Genomic DNA, 26,073 nt, shown 5'->3' with positions numbered 1-26,073 from the left:
GCGCTTTGAGGGTCTCGAAAAGCGCTATATAAATGCAATCCATTATTATTCTTATTCTTATTATTCTTATTATTATAAGTGTCATAAGATTCAGAAGACATAAAAATATTGAGCTGGACTTCATTAGGAGAGAGTGCACACTACAGCGAGCTGATGGAGTGAACGGAGACACGAGAGACGTCTTTGAGTTTCAGAAAAATATTTATTTTAAATCTGATTTTGGGACATTCATACAAAAAGTGAGTTTTTCCCTTTTTACCCTTGGAGGTAGCAGCCCTGCACCACTAAACTCTCAGAACACGCTCGTCTAAAGCCTCAGCACGCCCTGAACGCCACATACAGCAGAAAGCATGAACAGGCATGTCCGTGTGTTCCTCGGCGTGCTGCGTGTGTCCTACTGACCATCAGCAGGAAGTCTGACATCAGGTTTCATGGAAAGCTCTGCTACGCTCGGCCTCGGGCCAGAAACACAGCAGAGATCAGATCTGGTGTCATTCCAAGAAAAAAACGTTTTTTATTTCCTGACAGACGAAACAAAGTCTCCAACAGGTCACTGCTTTCAGGCGTTTCCTGGTTTCTGGACAGTTTGTCCTTCACATGAGGGGAAACCGAATGAAGTCGAATGAAGCGGAAACCTCTAAAGAACGACGCTGCAGCTGCAGCTCGGGCATCAGAAACCATCAGTGATGTCCTTCCTGTGCACACGGCAGCGTTTCTATGTTAAACGTCTCGATGAACCCGAGCGGCAGACGCCCAGCGGCGACTCAGCTCCAGCCGATCTGCAACATTTTCCTCTGATGTGTTTGTCGCTGCTGATGACCAGGTCAGAGCAGGAAGTGAGGAAAGCTTCAGCAGCTCAGGCTGCGAGTGTCCACAGACGACACATGCATCTATAAGAAAGTCAGGAAACACGGACCTGCGGGACGAGCCGGTCCCTGCAGCTCGTGTCTCTATCTGCAGATTAAGAGGATTTTAAATAAACGTGTTCCCCGCAGCCTGCAGTGCTGTTTATCCAGTTTGACAGATGTAAGAAAAAACCCGAGCACTGATGTTTCTGTCCACACGTGGGGACATGGCTTCCTGTCATCGTGGACAGGTTCACGCTTCCTCAGCAACGTGGGTGTTGGCACTATTTCTCCGCTTCCACTGAGCGAGTTCCATCACACTGAAGACAAGGCTGGAGTCACAGCAGAGATCAGCCCAGAAGTCATTACCGTCTGCTCGGCGTCTCGCAGTGATGGAGACATGTCTCCGTCTTATGTTTGGCTCAGAAAGAGTAAAAAGACGTGTTTTTGTGAAACCGCAGTGATCTGTGATGGATTTACTTTAACATCTCATCATCCTTACATGTGAAAGGTGTCAGCCTCTGGCTCCGCCCTGAACTCAATGAATGAACAGCGCTGCAGAGCAAATGTGCGTTTTTTAAACCTTTGTGTTTCCCTGACGTGACCTTTCTGACCTGAGCCTACGAGCGTCTGCGAGGATTTCACACCAAACAGTCTGAGGTAAATCTCAGAGTGAATGTGTGCCGGTCAGGCTGGTGTGTGCTGCGTAACGCGACTCTGTGAGATGGTTTCAGTCTGCAGTGAACGGAGACCCGTCTCCTGGAGGCTACAGCGCCGGTTTGATGAGACGGTGTTCTTGGATTTGATTGGCTGTTTGTCTGCAGAGCAAATCTGATGTACAGGACTCGCGCTGCCGTTGGATTTGTGGTTTCAGCTCTGCTCAGCGGCGCTCTGGTCGGCCAATTAAAAGCTGCAGCTGCTCACACTTCAGTTTGTTTTGGCAGCTTTTAAATGCGGCCGCAGCTTTTTCTGATTTCACAGTTTGATTTAAATGAACCCAGGTGTTTCTCAGAACAGGACTGGACTCCACTGCCCGGGTTTTACTTGGAAATACTCAGAAGTGTGATTCCCGCTGGACTCAGCAGACATTATGCATTTAATATTTTACAGGAACTTAAAAATGAACTAGCAGAAGAGCCTCGCCCTGCCCGCGCTGCGGCATGCGCCGCCGTCACCACTGCAGCTGTAAGTGTGGATGCTGGTGCAGCTGGCACACCAACTCCTCCTCTGTGGGCTCCTGGACCTGCTCCCTGCAGAGACACGGGACCCACGGGCAGGCAGTGAGCGTGGACTCAGGTTTGTCAAGTATAGCACTGAGATTCAATAAATAATAAATTCCCACCTGAATATGAGCTGAACCGAGGTTTCATATCTGATCCTCTCCACATCGATCACAGAGCAGCTGTGACTGCGGTCCCACTTGTAGATGAAGTTCTGTTAGGACAGAAAGACACACGTCAGACCCTCAAAGCAAAAAACTGGAAAAACCCAAACAAATGTTTACAAGACACAACAAAGCGGCCTGTGCACGGTGCACGGTGCACGGCGTGGGTGCAGATTACAGGGGGACACCTGCCCTCAGACATTTAGAAAGAATCAATCTGATCGTCACCAGGAGGAGAAGCTCGTTTAAAACAAACTACGACACCTCCTGCAGGCGTGTTTCTCCCGAACTCCGAAACAGGAATATTAACATTCCTGCTGCCGTGTAATCTGAGCAACCTGAAAAAGCGAGGATGTCCGACATTTCTGAGAAGGTTTTGCTTTCTTACAGAAGTGTCACAGTCGGGAACGCCGCAGGTTCCTGCTCATATACTTCAATGTCGTTATTATCAGGATGTCCTAAAAACTCTTTCTGATTAAGAAGAACGCCGAGTCGCCCCTGAGACTTTCAGCTGCCCCTCTCTCACTTCCTGCCGCCGGTTCAGGTTGCGTCCTTTTGTCTCCAGCTCGCCTCTTTCTGATGAAGATGAAGTTCAAACCTTGTCCTGCATCGATCGAGCGAGTCTCTCACCTCTAAGATGAGCGCCACGAACAAGTTGACCCACATGACCGACGAGATGAGCCACCAACACACGAAGTAGATCTTGGACCACCTGGGAAGCAAATCATCATCATCATCATCATCATCATCATCATCCTCGCAGTAACCACCATAATCAAGCCGCTGAGCTTAAACCGTGCGGTTTCTTACTCTGTGGTGTATCTGCTGTAGGCGTCGATGAAGGCCTGCCAGTTGTTGACGATCATGACGTCGTAGAGTAAAATGATGGCAGCCTGAGCAGAGAGACGGAGGACAGACGCTTCAGCACGTTTCTCAGTAATCGCCATTTTATCCCAGAGCCTCTAACTGAGCCGTGAGCAGGCTTACTGAAATAAAACTTTTTTTACACAGAAAAAGTCAAAGACGGTTCAGAGGAAGCTAGAAATGCAGTAAAATCAGAAAAAGTCCCAGAATCCTCAGAGATCCTCGATCAGATAAAAAATCCTCTAACCGAGGATCTGACGGTGCAGGTACACGAGGACAGAGACGCTGAACAACAAAAAACTCAACGACTCCTGCTCGGTCTGAACTTCAGGTTCAGGTGAGAGGCCGTCTGTACTCATCCAGGTGTGACTCACGCCAAAGTCGTCAAAGTTGTTGGGCCAATACTCGAGCTGCTCGTAGGTGCCGCACGCCACGCTGAAGTTCGAGGTGATGTTCTCCATGGAGGTGTTGGCCGGCACACTGACACGCAGACACACAGAATGACACGAGAATGTATTCATCAACACGTCTCAGTTTACGTCTCGGCGTGCTCAGACGCTCCGTGCAGACGACTTCTTACCTCGACTCGGGAGGAGGTTTAATGGCGCCCTCGAAGAGCCAGATCCCAAACACAGCAAACACGTAGTACACCACCTGCACGCAAACAGCACGTCAGCAGCTTTTAGATTCACAGCACATCAGCTGACCCACACACGCTGACATCACTCACCACCAGGATCCCCGCGAACGCTCGCAGGTTCTTCACCAGGTCCAACAGCGTGCTGGCAACCAGAGCCATGAGCTGCAGAACAGGAGCAACGTACAGACTGAGTGAGAGGGCGTGATTCGCTGTGTTTGCTTCCTTTCTTTGATTGGCTCTGTGCAGGAAGTTCATGTTTTAAGCTGCCGCGTGAGGAACGCAGAAGGATTATTATAACTCGCTAAAAACTGTTGTTCATTCAAACTGCTGTCGTTCACAGCGGACATGGACGCTTCTTTCACTCTTTCAAACTGTCCTCTCTGTCCAACATGTGGACTCGAACCAGTGTCCACATGTTGGACAGAGAGGACAGATGGTTTGAAAGTGTAAGAAGCATCTATGTCCACTGTGATCGACCATCTGAGGGCGGGGCTTATGACACCAACTGTCTGCCATCTATAATCCAGTCTGAGATCCTTCCCAGCCGCCTTCACGCCCACTCACACCCTGGGCCATGTGACCTCAGTAAGTCACATGATAGGGTGGGGCTAGGTTTCACCCAAAACCTTGGCTGATTGTGACCTTCACCCACTTTCACACCTTGGTGTAGAGGACCAATATGGGGTCCACGGCCCTCTTGGGGACACTCCTATAAGGCTTAAGTCTGGGACTCTCCACCAATCGCTGCTTAGAACTGAAGAAGCTTCTCGAATGAAACGTCTTTAAGAAAGTTAAAGAAGTCCAGACGCTTTTGTTTCCGAGCTCCTTGGACTACGATGAGCTGGAGGACTGAGGAGCGTCACTGACAGACTCTCAAACTGTTTTTGTTCCAAATCTGCCTGCAAATTCAAAAGGAGCTCATATTTTCCTGAATGGGACATTTTCTTAGTTAAAACAGTTTCTATGCTTTCTGTGTTCCACTGTTAATAAAACCTGAGTTTATGGAAGCGTCCCAACGTTTTGCAGCTGGGATTGAATTTTTCTCACTTTTTGAAAAGCAGATGAAGCTCGATGGTGAAACAGAGATGAGGCGCTCCTTCAGGAGGTGATGTAAGAAGCAGCGAGACACTTTCTGACGGCGCTGACTCACAAACATAAACCTGACCTGACTGTCACACATAAAAGCATTTATATACTTTTTCTCTGTAACTGTGAAAACAGTGTTTGGATATGATTCGTCTAACTCTGACAGACGACGTGTTTGAATCTGTAATCGTACCTTGATGTCCGGGATGATGCGCAGGAAGCGAAAAACAATCAGCAGGTTGACCAGACGGATCATCTCCCACAGCGAGACGCTGTGAGTGGAGGGTTCCCTGCGGTCAGAGGTCAGCATTTTTAAAACACGCGTGTCTTTGAAGCTCCAGGTGTAAAACGTGAAGTCTTACACATGAAGTGAGCTGCTGGAGATGATTTTCACTCATTCGCTGGACTCGAGTGGGACTTCTCCCACAGAAACACACAAAAGGCACAAAACTGAATTAAAGAGAGAGATGAACTCACCACTGAGAATACGGAAGCCTGTAGGTGATAAAAATGGTGATCTGCAGGGCCTGAAAGGAAGCAGGGGACACAAATGACCCTCCAGAGTTCACACTTTGCAGGTCAACTGCAAACCGAACCACGACATGCTGTCCGGCGTAGTTCCTGCAGGGTCGTTACTAATGAAACTGACCAATCATATTACTGTGATGTCATAGATTTGTAGAACAGACGGGCAAACTGCCAAATACTCGATTTAAAAAGATGAAGACTTGAGCTTTGATGGTGAACGTTAATCAGACGAGTTTGGTTACCAACAACAGGACGGTGAGGAAGCCGTCGAAGATGTTGTTCCTGTAGGACAGGTAGCCCTGCCAGCCGAACGCAAAGATCTTCACACACATTTCAAACAGGTAGTAGAGGATGAAGCACAGGTTGATGATCTGAGGGGAGATCAGGGAGAGTGACATCAGCTCATTGCTGATATTTTGGCTTTGAGCAGAAAAGTCTGCAGATGTGCAAAAATCTTTGAAATTCTTTAAATAACTCATTTTTTAAAGAGGAAGTCCAAACTCTGACCCTGTGATGAAAGTCCTGCAGTATCTGTAACTTTACTAACTTAGCGTCCCTTAAAAATGCAGTTTTAGATTAATGCTAATAACAAGTCGACTTTTGCGATGTAGGCAAATGTCTGTCAGTGAGTTTACTGCAGTCATGCATCCAAAACAATCTGCAGCAAGACAAGATTTCAGGTCCTTGTGACAGCGACAGTCTGACCTCAGCGTCCACGCGCTGCGTGTGAGCATCACTCACATACTTGCTAATGCAAACCAATAACCTTCAAAATAAAATCTTAGAATTTCACCAAACTGGAGCTCCGCCTTCATGGGCGGGCTGTTAGTACAGTGACCTCACAGCAGCCATATTATTGGTCACATGATGTCATTAACGACGCTTACATTAAGTCAGCACATTTACACAGTGAGTGCGACTGTTTTCACCTCCAAGACGAAGTTGTCTCTCTCTTCTGTGGACTTTTCAGAGTTCAACACCAGGACAGTCTGAAACACACACACACACACACACACACACACAGTTGATGTTACAACAGGCTGACCCGCTCTGTGTGTGTGTGTGACTATGTGTGTGTTACTTACACATATACACACAACATTGGCCAGGGCCACAGCGTTTCCAAACAAAATGAGATAGTAGTGACTGAAGATCAGCTGGAGTCTCTGCAGGGTGGGAGAGCTGTACTGAGGCAGAGGAGGGTGCTGAAACACACACACACACACACACACACACACACACACACACAGAGTCAGACACAGTCACAGAGATGTAACGCTGAACATGTCTGGGCCCGTGGCCCCGGTTCTACCTCCTTGATGCAGTCTTTATCGAGTTCATCAAAAATCTTGGTGAACTGCTCTCGATCCATGAAGCCGACGTCTTCGTACTGCTGCGCTACCTGAAGAGGAACAATACATGAAGTTATGTTAGAGGCTTTCAGGAGGTCCAACTGAAGACAGGCTGAGAGGGTTTGCACATGTGCAGAGGAGGGAGAGGGGATATGTCAGACGAACAATGACGAAGATGGAGCTGCCAGGCAGGAGGAGGAGAGGAAGACCTCAGAGGAGGTTCATGGATGTAGTGAAGGAGGACATGCAGAGGGTCGGTGTGACAGAGGAGGATGCTGGGACAGGAGGAGGTGCAGCAGATGAGCTGCTGTGGGGAGGTCTAAAGGGAGCAGCTGACAGAAGGAGGTGAAGGTTCTTCTTCTTCTGCATAAAATAAGGAACAGACTGCCTCTGTGTGTGTGAGTGTGTGTCTGCATGTGTGTGTGAGTGTGTGTGAGTGTGTGTGCTCTGACCATAGTGATGGCTGCTCTGTAGTATCTCTTCATCTTGACCCTGGACATCACCTCCAGCACAGCGTCGACACGAACGCGCTCCCTAAAACAGAGACAGGTGTGTGTGTGTGTGTGTGTGTGAGATTACTCCTCATATTGAAGCGTTTCCTCTGAAGCGATGACAACAACACTGCACCTGCTTGTTGGAGTCTTACCCAGCGGCCCGTCGGGCTCCCTGACAGGTGAGGACCTGGAAAGCTGCCCGGATCCCGAGTCGTCTCCTGAGGAATGACGTTTGGACCGACATCTGGACAAAAACACCAGCGGAAAGATTTTGTGAAGATCTCTGACTGCGACTCTGCTGCAGCATGAAGCTCAGAGCATGTTAGACAAACATGGACACTCGGTATCAAAAAGCAAACGTGCAGACTTCCCTGGATGTCTGAGATCTTTTGTGGGATTTTTCTGCCACTCTGTTTCTGCAGGGCGATGAGGTGACTTAAAGGCCTGCAGCTTTAAAATCCACTGAGATGCCTCTAATCCTCCAGCAGGTGGCAGTACTGGCTCGTGTGGGGCTCTGAGGGGGATTGTCCTCCTGCTGGTTTCTGTTTGACGCTGGAGTCAGACGTGTGACTCACAGCGAGCGAGTCAAGATTACTTTTACAAACTGATGAGTAAAAATGAAAAAACCTGTTTCTTCACTCGGTGCACATTCATATTTCCCCCACGTGATTCTGCAGGACGTAAACTGCAAACATCTGTAAGGTCACCTTACACGATGGTGCACCTACAGCACCTGTGCAGACAGAGCCGCGTATTCAGAATAAAACAAATCCTGGTTTTGGTGTTTAATCCACATGATGTGGGTCATGGGTCAGTGCTGCCGCAGAACCCTCAGCTGGGACAAATCCAGAAGAACAACACAGAATTACTAAACTGGTCTGAGAGTTTTTAGGAGATGCAGTTTGAAAATCATAGGAGACATCACTGTTGAGGCCCCGTGTTCAATCTGCCCACCACCCGCCCGGTGGGGTGACAACAGAACCACAAACCTGTCAGGCTGAGGAATAAATCAAATCTCCAGGTGTTGGAGGAAGTTTAACTATGAAAAGTATGAAAATGACACGATCAGACATTTTCATTATTTTAGATCAAACTTCCTGCACAGCTACCGAGCTGACGTGGTTGTGAGGTGGGCGTACGACGGTCCACATGCAGACCTGTGAAGGCCGTTAAAGCCACACTCGACATGACAAATGAATAAACGATGGATCTGCGCGGCCCTTGATGTGATTCTCGTTTCCTGTGCGGTCGTCACTGAAACTGAGTTTGAACCACCGACCCAAACCTACAGAGTCCCGTTTGCTGCACAAACCAAAGAAGGAAAGAACGAGTAAACACGAAAGGAAGCAGTGGAAGAAAACACGAGCGAAGTGTGAAAACGAGCGGTTCAGCGTGGCAGGCGAGCGGAGGTCTGGTGTCGGGGCGCACGTTAATACAAACGAGACGTTTCTGTGAATAAAAAGGAAAATCCAAGAGCACGAATCAGCAGATTAAAAAGTGCTTGACAAACCACAGTGAGACTGTGCTGTGCATTGTGGGAAATGTAGGCGTCAGCAGCCTGAGCTCGCTCTAACGTGGGATCGTCCGTGTGCCACGTGATCCGCCTCTCGTAACGAGAGCATTACCTCACGCGATGAGGCTCTGGGCTTGTTTTTCCCCGTTTCCAACACAAAACAGACATCACAGCTCGTAGACACGCCCACATTTCCAGCTTGGCGCAGCCGCTGCCGCGTGTTGAGTCAAAATAAATCCTTGAAGCAAAGACTGGAAGAGCTCAGTCATGTGTGAGTGACTCACCAGCAAATATCCCCTGAACTGGTTGTAGATGATGGCTGTCAGTAGGTTCATCAGACAGTAGGTTCCTGCCGGGACGACGAACACATTCCTCTGAGCCTGCATGTCAAACACCTCAATGCTGGCGTAATAAATAACGGCTGCTTACCAATGACGCTGAAGGCCACGAAGAAGATGGCGTAGCCTCTGTTTAGGGAGTAGGCGGGGATCATCACTGTGACACAGCAAAAAAAGATGATGACATTAACATTAAACTGTGGCGTGACTGTGGCGTGATTGTCGTGCGACCGATCGTGTACCATCAGGGTTGTTGGCTGTGGTGAGCAGCACCAGCAGAGAGGTCAGGGAGCTCGGCAGGTTTCTGAAGTGTAACTCCCACTCGCCGTTCTTCTTTGGGTCCTGAGCACAAACACAGACATGGAGCGATGAACCGACACCAACACCAAACCCGCAGTTCCTCTGACGTCCAGCAGAGGCAGCAGTGAGTCAGTCCCATAGACATAGCAGAAATAAACTGTTTGCTCTCTGTGGATCATGTCTGTACGGGGGGAGGATGTTTCTGTAACTCAACTCTTTAAACGGATTTTGCATTATTAGGGGCGTGGCCTCTTTGACTGACAGGTGGATGGTGACACAGGCGGCTGAAGCTGCTAGCTTCACCTGAGCTGGACCTCTGCACCGTGTTTGTGCTGTTGGAGCCTTTTGGAGCATTTTAATGACATCATGTGACCAATAACATGGCTGCTGTGAGGTCACTGCACTAACAGACCGTTAAAGAAGGCGGAGCTTCAGTTTTGGGATATGATTTCAAAAATCCTGAGCACATGTGGTTAGCATTATGGCTGCTGTAAGGTTAGTGTCATTTTTTATTTAAACAAATGTGTGTGTCCACACACACACACACACACACACACACACACACACATATATAACATGTCCGTACAAAGCCAGTGTGTTCAGTTTAACAGTGCGTGTTCATGAACACCTGAACTCACCTCACTTTTAGCAAACAGCAGCATGCCGATCATAGTGAAGAGGCAGAGGTGTAGAGCCAGCAGCAGGATGACACTGTGGAGACATCACACACACAATGTTTAACCTTTAACCCACAGCTGCTCCTAAACTCTGATTAAAGCTCATCATCATCATCAGCTGACACACTTATTAAACGTTATATTGGGAGATGCTCTGAATCTTAATGATGATTCTGATGAACCTGCTCTTATTCTTTAAGATTTCTCAGCCTCGATTCAAACGCGCCGTCATCTCGTTCACTGAACTGTGGTGACAGTGTCGTTCTTTTAAATATTTCCTCATAATAAACTCAGTATTAATCACGTGGAGATTAGTCATCTTATCTTCAGGATGATAACAGACGTAGTCTGAGACTGAGGATTCCCTGCGTGCCCACTGAGGGGCGTCGTCAGTGGGCAGGCAGAGCTCAGCTGTGTGGGCCAATCGTACAGCACCAAATCTGTTCAAAGGAGGAAGATGGAGGCAAAAGTCCTGAAGCAGTTTTATGGTTTTCAAGAATGAAGCTGTACCGGTTTAAAAAACAAAAAGCGAGCAATCATTTATTCGTTTTAGAGTCAGGGTCACTGCTTTGCTAACAGCGGCTCTAACAGCTTCCATCGATGAGCAGCCTGCGGCCACAGTCTGAGGAAGCAGCGAGAGAAGTGAGAGTGCGCTGAAGTCTGTGGTGGCTTTTTTATTCAACGAGTCAGAAGTGAAATTAGAAATAACAAACCAAGTGAGAGTTTCATTCTAGTTTCAGCACAGATCACAGAAAATAGCGACCAGTGTGCCGCTCTGTGCCGGCTGACCTCACAACACAGGAGGAGGTCCGGCGGTCTGAACGAGAGCTCGCACAGGTGAAGCAGGTGAGGTTCATTCCTGACATTCAGCTAACGCCCAGCAAAAAAACCTCTTTGAATCTTTCATTTCATGTATTCTGCGATGGTCAGAGGAGACTTTGAGATTTGCTCACACTCTCTCCATCTCACCACTGCCGTTTGGATTTAACGCGACGACACAAATGATGTGGGTGAGTTGTGCTTCCTGAACAGCAGAGCACGTCCCAACAGTCCGACAGGTTTGGGATACCTGGCGATCTCCGGCAGCGTCCTCTTGATGCACTTCAGCGTCTTCTTCATGAGCGAGGAGTTCTGCAGGAGGAAGAACGGCCGCAGGAGCCGCCGCACCCTCAGTTTCTGACGAAGAAAGGAAAGAAGAGACGCACCTCCATTCTCCATCAACCCGGGATTTTATTTTGACAGGTTTACTTTTACGTCCCCTGACCTTTGACCTTTCTGTACTTCTTCATTCTTCAGTTTTAGCAGAAAAATCAAACCTGGACTATTTGATCCTCACCTCATCACACACCATGCTGACGGACAGCACCCAGTCGATGACAGAGATCGAAATGACCACAGTGTAGCCAATCAGCCATTTGCTCTTCCTGAACTCCTCCCAGCCAATCAAATAGCTCTGCGAGAAAAAAACACATCCAGAACCGGATCGATGGGAAAGTTTACTCTGATTAAATGTGTTTTCCCGGGTTTTCCCCGCTCACCTTAACAGCGACGTCTACAGAGAGGATGATGAGGCAGATCATCTCGATGCTCTCGGTGAGGCCGCAGGGAGGCTGCCAGGCTGGAGAGCGATGCCGGGGGTCCGAGGACATGGAGAAGGAGGACGGGCGCTCCATGAAGGCCAGCAGCAGCACCACCGCAATGGTCAGACCCAAACCCCTGAGGGCGGAGCGAGAGGAGGACTCTTTAAACTCGTACCACAGAAACACTGCGAGCGCTCTTCCTACCCTGCACCATCAGGCTGGGTGGAGCTGCAGCAGGTCATACATGATCAGCATGCTTTAAAATCCTCAGCCTGTTGCACTACAGGCGGCACAAGTTCTTCATTTGTGGCTGCGAGAAGCAGAAACATATCTTTGACTTTTAATAAACATCACGTTGGCTGCTAACCAATCAGCAGCAGCTGTTCTCAGGTTCCCATATTCCCACATGGCCTCATTCATTGGGAGATTTCCTCATTTTTCCGTTTTTTGGATTAACTTTCTATTTTAACATTTGGTCAGGAGACCACATGTGAACACTTCTGTTCTGGAGCAGCTTCGCCTGTAAACATGAAAACCATGATAGTAAACCCCGCCCCCCCCCCGAGGTCACTGTCGCTGTGACTCTTTAAAGTGTCTCACAGAAAACTGATCTGAGGTCTGGACGCTCTCGCTCACAGCTCAGAATAGGACCCAGCTATTTTTAAAGCAGTGTCCACGGAAAGAGCCACGACACTCAGAGCCACACTGGACACGTCTGTGACACTGTGGGACACTGTGGGAAACTGTGGGACACTGTGGGACACTGTGGGACACTGTGGGACACTGTGGGAAACTGTGGGAAACTGTGGGACACTGTGGGACACTGTGGGACACTGTGGGACACTGGAAATAAGGAGCAGGTTTTACTGTAGCTACAACTGCAGCTGGTTATAAGGCACAAAAAATGAACTCTGTTATTTCTGTTAATAACTGTTAAAGTCATTTTAATGCAGACAGAGCAGAACATGTTTTTCCATTCAGCCTCTCTTTGTTGGTCTCAGTGCCAAAGTTACTGAGTGCAGAAAAACAGGAAGTTAAGAGAAGCTGATGCAGCATCTAAGTCGACTGTTTCATGTCAGTGTTTTCACACATGGAGAGACTTTGTTAAAAAACACATCGATCAGACATTCTGAGCACTGACAGGTGAAGAGAGTCAACCTCTCACCTGTTAGTGGGCGGGATCTATCAGGCAGCAGGTGAACATCTTGTCCTCAAAGTTGATGTTAAAGGAAGAAAAAAGGCTTTAAGCCAGTTTGACAGTTTGGGTCAGTGCATCTGCAAACCTGCAGCTCTGTGTTCCCGGCCTGCGGGGGGCGGGATCTATCAGAGTGATCGGGATGTGCTGGACACACAGTCCGATCCACAGAGCCCCCCCCTCACAGAGGGACTGACAGGACCTGCTGCTGACACGTTGGTGCAGATACTAGAGATGGCACGATACCACTTTTTTATGTCCGATACCGATATCATAAATTTGGATATCTGCCGATACCGATATGAATCCGATATAGTGTGTTTTTTAATCAATAAAACTGTTTTTTTAATATCTTGCTGCATTTTGTATAAGTTCATACTCCAGTTTAAATAAACAACAACACTAAAGCTATTCTGTTATACCTGTATGTAAAAAATACACTGCACCCAAAATATTTCATAGTTCAGCAACACTGATCAATCTAATAAACTTAAACCTACCTACACCATCCTCCCTATTCTGGTATTTTAAAGAGTACTTAGCAGAAATATTAAGCAACCTAACTAATAGGGTTGCAAACTCCCAGCAAAAAAAATAGGGAACCACCCCCCACCCCCCACCTCATGATGCTTAATCGACGCAATCAACTTTAATTTAATGCACGTGTAAAAATAATTCACAATAAATTATTTATTTTTCCACAATAATTAAATAGATTCAACATCTTTCTTCTACAGAATTGCAGACTGCACAGATGGTACCTTCCCAAAGGAAAAAGTACTATAGCTTACTAGGGTATATTAGACTTAACAGTTACTATATACAGTAATGGACTTCTATACATTTTACATCAGATTCAAACTTTGGGTGTAAGATTCAGATAATTATTTATTAAAGCGAGACATTTTAAATGAGAATAAGAAAGAAAAGTATGTCTTTGTGCCCCCTCTTCCCTGTTCATGCCCTATCGGCCCCCCTGGCTACACTTTGCTAGATCCGCCCCTGCACAGTTACCAGCCGTCAGCTACGTAGAAAACGATCCTGGTGTAGAAAGTAATATTAAATACATTCTAACAACAGCTTATCAAGCTTAAACGTGCTGCTGTTGTTCAGCCGCTGGTTTCCTCTTTCTGGTGCAAAGTGGGCCAAAAACAAAGAAGAGAGACGGACTCGACAGAAAAGCCGATCAGCTGATCATTGATCAGTTTCATGATTGATCAGTTTCATGATTGAAGTATCAACAGCAGAGGGAGGGAGAGAGGCAGTCGCTCCATATATCGGTTGTTAAGCTTAACATGGGAACGCTTTACAAACATTCAGAGATGAACTTACACACTTGCTTTACTTCTCTCTGGGATAACTTCCTCGGAGATGAAATGCTGGTTTGGTAGCGAGGCTACAAATGCTCAACCAGACCGCCGAGAGGTCTCGCACGCCACAGCCGCTCTATCACGTGACGCACACTGCTCCGACGTGCTAAGGTTATGAGCTGAGTTACGCCATGTCGCAAGTTTTGTGAGGTGCTTTTGTGATGTTTAATGGATCCGATTACATTTTTTATTTCTCTCCGATATCCGATCCAGTAATTTAGGTCAGTATCGGACCGATACCGATACGTAATATCGGATCGGTCCATCTCTAGCAGATACCACAGCATGCCTGCAGGGGTGGAGCGGAGGCCACGCCTCACAGGTCAGGGGGACCGACGCAATATTAGGCAGGTGGTCATAATGTTATGTCTGGTTGGTGTAAATTCTTGTTTTTGAATGAGCGACCGTGCTGTGAAATCTATACAAATAGATATTAGAGGATAACTGAGCACTACAACTGTTATTATTTAATTCTCCTTGGTTCTCTTAATTTGGGCTTCTTATAGCGAACATGTAAGATCATGTGTACATGTTCAGTTTCGTGCAGTCACAGCGATGCAGCAGAAGCAGTGCAGGACTCGTGTGTGTTCGGTGTACTCTGCACCGTCTCAAAGTGCCTTACATCAGCGGTCCCCAACCCCCGGGCCACGGGTGGGTACCGGGCCGCGAGAGTTCAGGCTCGGGTGTGAAATTGATGGTTTTCAGGGTTTTTATCGTTAACTCGGTTTCCCAGGATCTTCGTAGTTGTGCGTCTTATTTTGAAAGAAATATTTACACGTTACCATAGCGACCAGAGAGCATTATGGGGAAGAGAGGAGGATGTTACTCTCAGTGTTGTTGGTGCATTTCAGGAGGACGCTGCTGATAAAGTTACACAATTACACAGTGAATTTGCATTTATCATTATATTTATGAAACACCACAGTTTGTGTCTCGGTGGTTTTATTTTATTTTGTTGTATTTATCCGCCTTAAAGGCCAGTCTGTCAAAATATTGTCTGACATTAAATTGGTCTGTGGCGCAGAAAGATTGGGGACCGCTGCCTTAAATCCCCTCTCTGCATCATTCTGATGCTCAGTTCGAACTTCAGCAGGTCGTCTTCACCGTGTCGAACACGCCTAAATGCACTGAGTAGGTGCCACGTGATTGGCTGATTAGATAACTGTGTTAACGAGCAGTTGAACAGGTGTTTCCAGTGAGTGTCTCAGCTTACCTGAATAAGAAAAGTACAGTTTGCATTTACCGTGTGGAAATAACTGAAATGGTAAATTTCTGGAGCTCCACGACTGCATGCAGCAGGGACAGAGGTCAGAGGTCAAAGGTCAGAGTTTTCCTGCTTTTTCTCCTCACAATTTCCACATTTTACTGTTGCTCTGAACTCCATGAACTCCGGCAGAGTTTGAGTTAGACGCAGAGCTGCTTACCACTGGATTATCCCAGAGTAGTACCATCGATACAGGCGGAGGGAACCGGCATCCACTCGGTGGTTGATGGAGCGGTACTGTAAGCAGGAAAAATACTTCAGTACAAATAATAATCTATATGTGTTTTAGTTTGTCTATAAGTATAGGGACAATACTTTCATGCAGGCTTTCTTTCCAGAAGCTCTCACAGTGCAGGAATCATGAAGGAGGATGAGAGTGGACGATCCTACAAAGGCTCTCTAACATCAAACATGATGAAAAAAGAAAAAGTTCCCTTCTCTCACCTTTATGGCGTCCTCGAGGAACACAACAGCCTGTTGGATGTAGAGTTCCTCGTCACCTGTGGATGGTGAGAAAAGACAGAGTGAAATATAACGATCTGAAGAGTATAGAGGAGACAGTTTGGGGCCCGGCTGGGCTGAGGGGAGCACGGAGAGGGCAGCCGAACCACAGCAGTAAGCACAGGAGCTTCGTATTTAATACCAGAGTGAAAACGTACACCTTTAACAAACAAACATGGTGCCAATGACACCAACAGGTGTCAGTAAGGCCCGTGTGTCCTTCTTTTATATACAGTCTATGTGTAATACAACACAGAGAAACATTTACTTCCTGTGGACAAAAATCAACATCATCAGAAACAAAGTGTCCAGCCCAGTGAGAGTTTCAGTCAGACCTGGTTCAGGTTTGCATGGAGCTTCTGGCCTAATCCGATGAATGTGTCACTCTGGACTCAAACCTGTGACGGACACGTTTGTGCTGAACGTTCAGGTTTGGACAGAAACTCAGAAATAATGTGGAGACGCAAAGAGAGTCGACAGTTTAGCAGCTGTCAGGTGATCAAGTTTAACCACTCTGACCTTTCCATCCAGCACTTACACAGACATGACTCACACACACACACACACACACACCGACTGCTGCTGATCGATGCATCACAGCAGGATGTGTCACTGGGGGTGGTTGTGGTGGGTGTCACTGACAGGACAACACTTTAAACGGTTGCTGACACACGCGCGCGCACACACACACACACACACACACACACACACACACACACACACACTGCAGCAGCAGCAAGGTGTGAAAAAAACTCCACTGAAGTCATTCGAGTTTGAGTTTCTGTGAAATCTAGTTTTTGAATTGAAGCAATTTGAACATGAAAATATAAATTTGAGCCTAGAAAAAAGAAAATAAAACAATATTTTGAACATTTGAAGTGAAATAAAAATAAACTAAAAACAGGAAGTGTCTGCAGGTTTGGTGGTGGAGGATTTATTGAGTTTAATGAGACTGAGACGCGACTGTGAGTCAGGTGTGTGTTTCTTCTTAAACGTCCTCCACGTCTGTGTGACGGCCTTCTGGCTAACATTAACGGAGAACTCCACCCTCTGCTACGTCAGAGTGTTTCTGATGTTTACTGTGAGGATCGTTTGGTGCATTTTTGTGTTGCTTTGCTGTCAAATCTGAGTTTAAATGTAAAATCTGATGATTCCTCAATCAGTGAATCCACTGAGTCATTTAGCCTCTTCTTCTTCTGTGTTTCTCTTAAACACGCCACAGTTCAGAGTCACTCACTGATGACCTGAACTGCTTTTTTCCTCCAGCACTCAGACAGTCACCAAACACTGAATAACCAGCAAGTCAGAGGAAACAAAGGATTACTTATTGCAAGAAAAGACAAAGTAGTTAATAACTGGTGAAAACTTATGCTGCCTAATTATTACAGTGACTAAAGATCTGTGTAAATATATCATTAGTTTCTATGGAACATCTAAAACAATGTGAGACTCCCACACAGACACATTCAGCTTCACCCGAACCTCAGAAACAGGCTGGACGTTCAGATATGATCACATGTAGAGAATAACCACAGACGGGAACACAGGGCAGACTTTAAGCCTTTAAACCAGGGGTGCCCGACTCATACAGGACAATCTGACCTTAAGTAACCAATAAAACCCAGCAGTACTGTGCAAAAGTCTTGAGCCACCTCCCATTTCTTGCTTATAAGGAGCCAGACTGTCCTGTAAGCAACAGCTCTCCAGATTTCTAAAGGTCTTTCTTTGGACACTGGCTGCTTCTTCACTCATCCTCATCCTCAGTCCTTGTACTTGACCATTTTCAAGGGGATGTTTTTATTCATTTGTTAAGTCACTAAACACTGAAAAGTTTAAGAAAACTGCACCGTGGAGGACAGAAGAAGTGTGAGGCCTAATAAAATCTATCTACAGTGTCTGAGAGGCATGTGCTTAAGAAACACAGGAGCTGAGAGCTGATGTGGACCATCAGCTGATCGTCTGCTGTTCACTGAAGCCTCGCCAGGACTGTCTCGGTGGACGGGCGGCTATCAGGAAACCATTCTTAATGAAGGGAAACGGGAGGAAGGGCTGAGGAACGAAAATGACACAAGAGCTGGAGTGAAACTCGCAGGACCAGGTCTGATCCACATTCAGACCTCAGCATTACTGACTCAGTGTGGGAAACATCCAAAGGACAGCTGTGAGTGTCCTTCAGCCTGGAGATCCTCACAGAGACGACCGAGAGCTGAAGGATGAAGCTGCTCACACCAAAGATTCACTTTTTTAGAAACGTACAAACTCTGTTTTTTGTCTAATATGTTTGTCTGCACGTTTCAATAAATTGTGCACCTTTTAAAAACAGGGGTGGCTCAGGACTTTTCCACAGCAGTGTACTTTAAAAAGTACTTTCACATGTTTCAGTTGTTCCAGATGTTGTTCATCATCTGGAACAACAACATTTCACATCTTTGAGTTTTACTTACTCGTCAGTAACGCTGCCATCTCATCAAAACACCGGGAATAAGATTGGATTAAAATAATAAATAAAAGTAATCGGCGCCTTCGCTGCGTTCAGAGACAATGGACCAGTTCTGGCCCCCGAGCCTCATGTTTGACACCCCTCCTGTAAACTGCTGTGTGAGGAAGCTCTGACTCTGAAGCTGTGGGTGTGTTCAACCTGAGCCTAAAAAAAAAAAAAACTACCTGCCTGCGCTCACCTGAGTAAATCAGCTGATCGGCTGATCCGGTGACCCTCGGTACTCACAACATGGCAACTTTTCCCAGCTCACTGCCTCACCTGAAAACTTAAAAGCCGCTCACCTGGCTCCCTGTCCACAGTGCACGAGTCCCCGGACACCGAGTACGGCATCTTCCTGCTGCCCGTGGCCCTCCGCGCTCCGAGCCGGTCCTGGAGCCATAGTCCCGGAGGCTTCGTCCAGGCTGCCGGACAGCAGGCTGTCCGTCTCCATCCGGCAGGTGAGTGACGGCTCAGATCAGAGTGTCGGAGTCCGTCCAAACTCCGGGACAACAACAAGAAGGCGCTCAAACAGAAAGCAGCGCAGCGTGCGGGAGGAAGTCCTCCTCCTCCTCCTCCTGCGCCAGTCAAGCTCCACCCACAGCACAGAGTCACGTGCTCAGAGCTGCTGGAGCAGGAAGTCAGCAACAAAAGTCAGGGGTGCTTTACCAAGGTCATTAATCCACACAGATAAACTCACCCAGAGAAAAAGGACGTGAGCGTCACAGTTACGTCACACGAAGACACGAAAACACTGTAAATAGTGACGGCGTTAACCAGGGACAACAGGGAAAACTGGCGTTTCTGTTGAATTTGGGTCAAATCAAATGTTGGAGTCGTTCTCACCACAAACACAGAATGAGTCTGCACCACTGAGATTATTAATCTGATCCAGCTACATGAGCCCACACCAGGGGTGTGAAAGATCAGGCCCAGGGGCCAAAATCCGCCCGGGAAGGAGTCCAGCCCGGCCCACTGGACAGCTTCAGGAAATATGAAGGAGGGCCGAAATGTTTGGACCTTTAAATGCATTTTGATAGGTTGTTCAGCTTTTCTTGCTGGTAAAGACTCCCAGCATGACCATTAGTAATGAAGTAATACATAAACAGTTAATTCCACACAAAATGACACTTTCTGTTTTCTAATTACAGCATCGCAGCTCTGACCACACGTTTGTTTTATTTCTTATTTCATCCCAAAGAGTCGTGCTGTCAGATTTCTGCATCGTGTATCTGAGACGTGTTCAGACATCTAAATGTGTATTTAAACGTTGGTGCACCGGTCCGGCCCACAGTATCAGAGCGTGCTGTATGTGGCCTGCGTCTAACACAGAAAATGATCCTGATAACAGTAATCTTTACTTTGTATTCATCATATTTATTTGTCCTTCTGAGATGAAAAACAAGTTTTATGTGTTTTAGAGAATTTTAATCACCATTACATCATCATCAGATAACGTCTCTGATGGGAGAAGAGTCACATGACCCACACAAAGAAGCCAAGAACACATTCAACAGGAAGTTGATAACTTCTTAAGCTGGGCTCTTAGGCTTGGATGTTCCGGTGCAGACCAAGGAAGCCTGGCTTTGTTCGACTTCATTTGCAGCACTCACATCACTTCTGCTTTCGCCTCAGGAAACAGTAGTTTCGAGGCTTCTTTACACAGTATTCATTTAGTAAATTACGGACAGATTAAGACACATTTTTAGGACGTGGCCATGTTGTGTCACTGCTCTGTGGATGTTCAGTTCAGCCACGCCCACGTTAAGACTTTAAAACAGGACTTTGCGTTGCTTCCATCTTTTATGTACAGTCCATGATGGAGACTTCTTTTCTGCACTATAGGAGAGTTCAAAAGACAGATTAATAGCATGTCATAAAAGCGCCACAGTCTAATGAGCATGACAGTTTAAGCACTACAACAAAGTGTCAAAGGTCACGTCAAGATGAAACGACCTCCGGATGTCGGGTTCCACCTCAGACACCGAACTCAGAGCTCTTGGAGTTTCTCCACGAGCTGCTCTTTAATTTTTAAATGCTTCATTTTTTTGTAAGGCAGAAAAAAAGGAAGGTGAGAGCTCAGAGGAGGAGGTGCCAGGTTTCAGAAGCCTGAGTCAGGAAAATAACAACACCTGAGTTTATGATGGGTAATAAATATCATGTAAGCTCGAGCTCTGAGCTGTGGGAATGGATGCGAGCCGGCTCTCTGCAGTCCTCCAATCATCAGTGTGGTTTTAGTAAAAAGGGGAGTTTTCCTCTTTCAAACACAAACATCAGTACATTTAGAAATGAACAGCATCCTGTATTTGAACCGTGAATTACTCCACGAGGGTGAAACGAAGGAATCTACAGTGCTAATAATGTAGCCTTTGTTAAAACCACATTAATGGCTGTATGTGAAACAGTCACTCATGTCATTAAAGAAGTTCCCTACATGCAGACAAACGTGTGAGAACAAAATGAACCGAGTCTGAGCTGCTCTCCACGTGAAGCCTTCATGCACGTTTGATCATCCAGGTAAGGAAAGTTTCTGGGATCTCCACCTTAACGTTGGTGGTGTTGAATGCCCCCCTGCCTCGCTCAGAGTCCGTTATGATGTAAACCCTGGATCGCTCTCGGTCAGTTTTGACAGACCACACATGGCAGCCATACAGATATTTCTCACACAGGTGAGGATTAACAGGACCTTCCCCACCTGACCTCTTCATAAACACTTTAACCTTATTATCACATGACTTAAGCTAAATGGTGAAAGACTGATTCGAGTTAAAGACACTACTTTCAGTTTTTTAGTAAGTGTAATTTTGAAATGACTAATATTGTGTAGCTTTAAATACCAAAATGAACCATGACAGATTACTCTGACCTAGGAAATACCTCGTCCCCTCAGACAGGCCACGCTGTCCCACAACCACCTGTATCTGATCCACATCATGCCATAGGTATGAACATATGGACGTAGATATGATGAAGAACGCCTTCAGGGTGAGACGAGAACCTCGCCGCAGTTTGTGCGCTTTCACATTTTCAGCAACCTGCTGGCATGACGACTGTGACACAGACTGGTTTGGTCTGTAGATATCATTTCCTCCTTCATAACAACTGCAGAGCAGGAGGATGTTTCTATAACTCACCTGCAGAGATGGGCAGTAACGCGTTACTTGTAACGCGTTACTGTAATCCGATTACTTTTTTCAAGTAACGAGTAATGTAAGGGATTACTATTGCAAAAACAGTAATTAGATTACCGTTACTTTCACGTAGGAACGCTGCGTTACTGCGTTACTAAAACCGTGATTTTTTGCGAGAACGTCTCATGACAGTGACGTAAGCGAGTGCGACGTTCGTGACAACAGCTGTCTGCAGATCAACAATGGATAATATATCGAGTGCGGGACAGAGTGTAGCATGCAGCGTTTAAAGCGTGGAAGTACTGACCTTACTTTGAGTTTGATTCCATAAAAAGTGACAAAAACATTAGTGTCCGTTGTGCGTGGGAAGAAAACTTCTTTTTACAGCGAAAAAACCCCTAAACTTCCAAGCAAGCACGAGTGTACTACGACTGTAATGGGAAATTCACAGAGAAACTCGCGGATTCTTCCACTGACCGCTGCAGCACACCTGCACCAGGGTAAACCTCCGCCTACCCCAGTCCTGCTTTACAGGTGAAAATAGAGCAACAGGACCGCTAGTCTTTGATTTTATTTATTTTCTGCTGTGTTTCACTTGCATCTATTTGAAAGAGTGAGTGTAAACACAAAAAAATATTTTATTTTATGTGCTGAAATGTTAAACAAATTTCTTCCAGTCAGAGAATGTTGCATATAATTAAGTTTTTGCTTGATGCATAAAGTTAAAAGATTAAAACTAATAAAACAAGTTTTAAAAAGAGACGTTTCCATTTGATTACATTTTGTATGATGAATTATGCAGAAAAAGTAGAATTGGGCTGAAAGATCTATCGCTTTATTACCTATTCAGGTCGTAAATTGTGTTTTTAAAAAGTAACTAAGTAATTAATTACTTTTGAAAATAAGTAATCAGTAAAGTAACGGGATTACTTTTTGGGGGAAGTAATCAGTAATTAGCAACTGATTACTTTTTTCAAGTAACTTGACCAACACTGCTCACCTGTTTAAATTGTATTAAGGCTTAAAGTTTGCATGAATTGGGGCGTGGCCTCTTTGATTGACAGGTCATTTCTTATGCAGTGTTCTCACTGCGGCACATACAGGACAAAAAACAAAATCAAGAGAGCTTTTATTTCACACGTGGACACTTTAAATGATCCTGTATCTTTACATTTTACACAGAACAAAATCAAAACAAAGCAGACGGAGGACAGAATCAGAAATAATCAGGTGATGAAGAAGATGAAGAAAACTGCACAATAAAGCATAAAGAGATAAAAACAAGCAGAAGAAGAGGCGTGTGTAGTCTGGATCATAGACTGTAAATAAACGATGGACAATCTCCACAATGTTTGATTCAATCACACCTGAGACCATTAAAGAGTTCACTGAGCTCACGATCAGCCGAGGAGGCTTAGCAGAGGAAGCGCCCCCTGCTGGGCGCCTGAAAGAATGCAGGTTTAAGGCGTTTGATTTTATAGTCTGTTTAAATGATTGTTTGAAGGGACCACAGTTGTTATCAATGTCACTGAGGTCAGAAAAGCAGGAAAGCATCGTTCATGGTCTTCGGCTTTGATCAAGCGGGACATCTTCGTGGTTGTTGGAGTCGCGACGGACTGATGACCTCTGCTTCTTAATGCTTCGCCCTGTTTGCAGCCATCTGGGTCACCTGGAAGAACAGAAACACCTGCTCGCAGTTCGTCTTCATCAACGTGCCGCTCCTCTGATCATCTTTTCTCACTCTGACCGAGAGAGAAACGCGATGATGCTTACCTGGTCGTCGATGCACCTGAACTGCCAGCTCCAGCTTGCGTTGTAGAGGAAAGGTCTGAGGTCGAAGCGGTTGTCGTCAGGACTGTAGCTCTCGGCGTGGTAGGACGGCGTGACCGTGGTCATCTTGTGGCGGTTCACCGAGTACATCCTGAAGAAGCGCTTCACCTTTTGGGCCACCTGAAGGAAAACCACAAGCTTACTTCAGGTTAGGCTGCTGGGGACGCGACCTTCATACCTGTGACCACTCAGACTGACCTCTGAGGGCGAGAGGGCGTCCTTCCATGTGTGAATGAGTTTACAGAACATACTGAAGGGGCCGCACTTGGAGATCTTCCTCAGTCGTCCGATCACAGACAACTCAGAGTAGGTCATCCCCATGTCGGCCTGCAGGGGGAGCACAAACAGCGCTAACAGTCTTTAATAACAGTCATGACGTGAGGCTAGCAGCGCTGAAATCTTTGGACCTTATAAAGACGCCTGCAGTCAGCAGTGAGCTGCAGTTAGCTTCCTGTCGCCTGTGTACGCAGAGGTTTCAGCTCGCCGGGGGGCCCGACGGTTAGAGGGGCCCCTCCTCTACATCATACTGCATGCTCATATTCACAGTGTTACAGTAAAGTGGACTCTTAAGTGGTTAAATCGTGGACTGAACTTCAGCTGCACTCAGTCATTTTACTCTCCACTATGAGCAGAGGGGCATGCTGGGAAATATACAATATAATATATATAGCAGGATGAAGACGCCTGCAGGGCTTTGGACCTGTGCTGTGCCTGAAGGGTGAGGTTCTGATGGGGAGCAGGTCTGAAACATTTCCATCTCTGATATGTTGATAATATGCAGTAATATGTGTGTGAGATCAGTTTAACAGCAAATTAGTATTTGGTGGATTATTTTGGAGAAACATGCTTCCTAGGAATAAATCCTGTCCTGGTGGGAATCCCGTCTGTTTCTCCTGAGATGTGATTAAAGTGCATTTGTGGGCGGAGCAGCAGAGTTGGTGGGTTGCGGTTTGTGTGCAGGAACATCCTGACAATCATATCTGTCGTACAAACTCATTTCATTCTTAATCACAAGTCTCAGAGTGATGAGGGCCCGTTCCTGTCTGTGTCTCACCTCATCAGTCTGAGAAACTCGCCCGTCTGTCAGCGGCTCGAGCTCGGCGGTGGGCGGAGCTGCCAGGATGCTGCAGAGGAAACCAAAACCGCTGACAAACTGAAAAACCACATGAGATGCTGCGTCTCTGAGAAATGACTCCAGTGTGAAAGCACGCACACCACAGCTCCAGCCGGGGGGCTGCAGAGGCGCAGACCCCCGTGGCCTTACCTTCTCAGAGCGGTGAGCTGCAGCTGCTTGGCGCAGTGCAGCAGGAAGCACTTCAGGTCCGTCTTACTGATGCCTCCGATTGGGTTAATGTCGGCGCTCGAGCAGTCGTATTTGGTGAAATAACCTGTGAGGCTGAGCAGGACGAGGCCCTGTTATTCTATATGCTGCGTGAGTCGCACTAACAGCGAACACGGCGGCGCGTACCTCTCATCCACGTTAGCAGAGCCGAGCACCAGCAGGCCCCCGGGTCTGCCCCGAGCCCACAGACTGAGCTGGGCAAACAGGTAGGCCAGGACCATCCTGACCCGAGCCTGGGAACACACACAGGAAGTGAACACTGTGATAAAGTTCAGCCGGGTCACGGTGGCGTTACGTGAACGCTGCGGCTAAACCGTCAGAGGCGCTGCACGCCACAAACATCTGCAGCTTCTGACCTGCACATTCTGGAGAGCCAGGTTTTCTCTCCGACTTCCCCCGCTCGCACGAAACTGAGGCCACCGTCCGGAAACCGCCGAGAAGATACCCAGAATGCCTTTCACCGCCATGTCTATGTTAATATTCATGTGCGTGCTGCAAACCAGGAGACAGAATGAGTCAGAACTGTTTTTGTGAGCCTCTCGGTGTCGTGGTCTTAACCATGGATCTACCCGCTTCCTACCTGCCGATCTGATTGGCCAGGTCTCTGGCCCTGTTGCGCGTGTCCTCGGAGGAGTTTTCGCTCGCCATGTAGCAGGTGGTGAAGACGCGAGCGCACAGCTCCTTCGGGTCCTGCGGATGATACGACTCGTCGCCGACCACCCTGCGGACGTCTTCCAGCACCCGACTGTCTGAGAGGAAGACAGACCAGCAGGCAGGAAGTTACATCATTCGGCTCATCCTGGGAGCTGCTCCTCCACAGAAATGCTTCCTGTTTATCTCCTGAAAGCAGCAAACCCTCAGATTTGTCTTTACTCTGAACGCTCAGCTCAAAATGCTCCGACTGAAGATCTGCACAGGTTAATATTTAATATTATAATAGAACATATAAACAGCATCTGTAGAGGAGAATGAGATTTTTCTTCATTTAAGCAGCTGAGGTGAAGCGGATGGTACTCACTGCCGCCCTCGACAGCCCGGCACAGCAGCACGCACATGCAGTGGACGATGCAGGCGGTGGAGGAGCTGTCGACGCCGCCGCTCAGAGGCAGCAGGAAACCAGCCTGAACACAAACGAGCAGACAGCTCAGAGGCCCAAACCACACACTTCTTAATGTTGCCAAAGATAACCTCACACCTGTCCTCCTCACCTGGCCGCTCCTCCTCAGGTAGTCCCACAGCCAGCAGGCCGGCCCTAAACTGAAGCAAACAGCTGTAAGAGAGGCTCTCTGGGAGCTTCACAAAAGCTTTATTTAAACGTACCTGATCTCTTCCTCTGGTGTGTGAAAGTGCCATTCTATTGGCT

At 47.0% G+C, this 26,073-nt stretch overlaps 2 protein-coding genes across 4 annotated transcripts in view; both read right to left on the bottom strand.

Moving 5' to 3' along the window:
• Window positions 1-182: 182 nt before the first annotated feature.
• Window positions 183-19,055, bottom strand: tpcn2 (two pore segment channel 2; the record flags this gene model as incomplete). Its single annotated transcript, XM_003437517.4, has 25 exons — window positions 183-2,095; window positions 2,188-2,279; window positions 2,860-2,941; window positions 3,040-3,122; window positions 3,468-3,573; window positions 3,674-3,747; window positions 3,824-3,895; window positions 5,013-5,109; window positions 5,297-5,346; window positions 5,590-5,718; window positions 6,277-6,336; window positions 6,433-6,552; window positions 6,660-6,749; window positions 7,152-7,233; window positions 7,346-7,437; window positions 8,991-9,055; window positions 9,136-9,201; window positions 9,287-9,386; window positions 9,983-10,055; window positions 11,091-11,197; window positions 11,358-11,474; window positions 11,560-11,737; window positions 15,591-15,667; window positions 15,875-15,930; window positions 18,713-19,055. Coding segments are annotated over 25 exons (2,490 nt in total), but the record flags the coding sequence as incomplete, so codon positions are not given.
• Window positions 19,056-22,650: 3,595 nt separating this feature from the next.
• nadsyn1 (NAD synthetase 1) overlaps window positions 22,651-26,073 on the bottom strand; it is a 9,926-nt gene continuing 6,503 nt past the window's right edge. For 2 of the 3 annotated variants that reach the window (XM_019361679.2, XM_019361680.2), the window contains exons 11-21: window positions 26,031-26,073; window positions 25,919-25,967; window positions 25,729-25,831; window positions 25,291-25,459; window positions 25,067-25,202; window positions 24,837-24,943; window positions 24,633-24,764; window positions 24,423-24,492; window positions 23,567-23,695; window positions 23,312-23,488; window positions 22,651-23,207 (exon numbers count right to left, since the gene is read on the bottom strand). The exon at window positions 26,031-26,073 is cut by the window's right edge and continues 82 nt beyond it. In XM_019361679.2, coding sequence (XP_019217224.1) covers window positions 23,172-23,207; window positions 23,312-23,488; window positions 23,567-23,695; window positions 24,423-24,492; window positions 24,633-24,764; window positions 24,837-24,943; window positions 25,067-25,202; window positions 25,291-25,459; window positions 25,729-25,831; window positions 25,919-25,967; window positions 26,031-26,073 — 1,151 coding nt within the window. In that variant the 3' untranslated portion in view covers window positions 22,651-23,171. Of the gene's footprint in view, window positions 23,208-23,311; window positions 23,489-23,566; window positions 23,696-24,422; window positions 24,493-24,632; window positions 24,765-24,836; window positions 24,944-25,066; window positions 25,203-25,290; window positions 25,460-25,728; window positions 25,832-25,918; window positions 25,968-26,030 lie in introns of those variants that run through there. The other variant, XR_003220743.1, reaches the window with a different exon arrangement.

The sequence above is a fragment of the Oreochromis niloticus genome, linkage group LG1, assembly GCF_001858045.2.
Source record: "Oreochromis niloticus isolate F11D_XX linkage group LG1, O_niloticus_UMD_NMBU, whole genome shotgun sequence".
NCBI classification, from domain to species: domain Eukaryota; kingdom Metazoa; phylum Chordata; class Actinopteri; order Cichliformes; family Cichlidae; genus Oreochromis; species Oreochromis niloticus.
The sequence above is the reverse complement of the archived record's forward strand: the minus strand, read 5'-3'. Positions and strand labels throughout refer to the sequence as shown.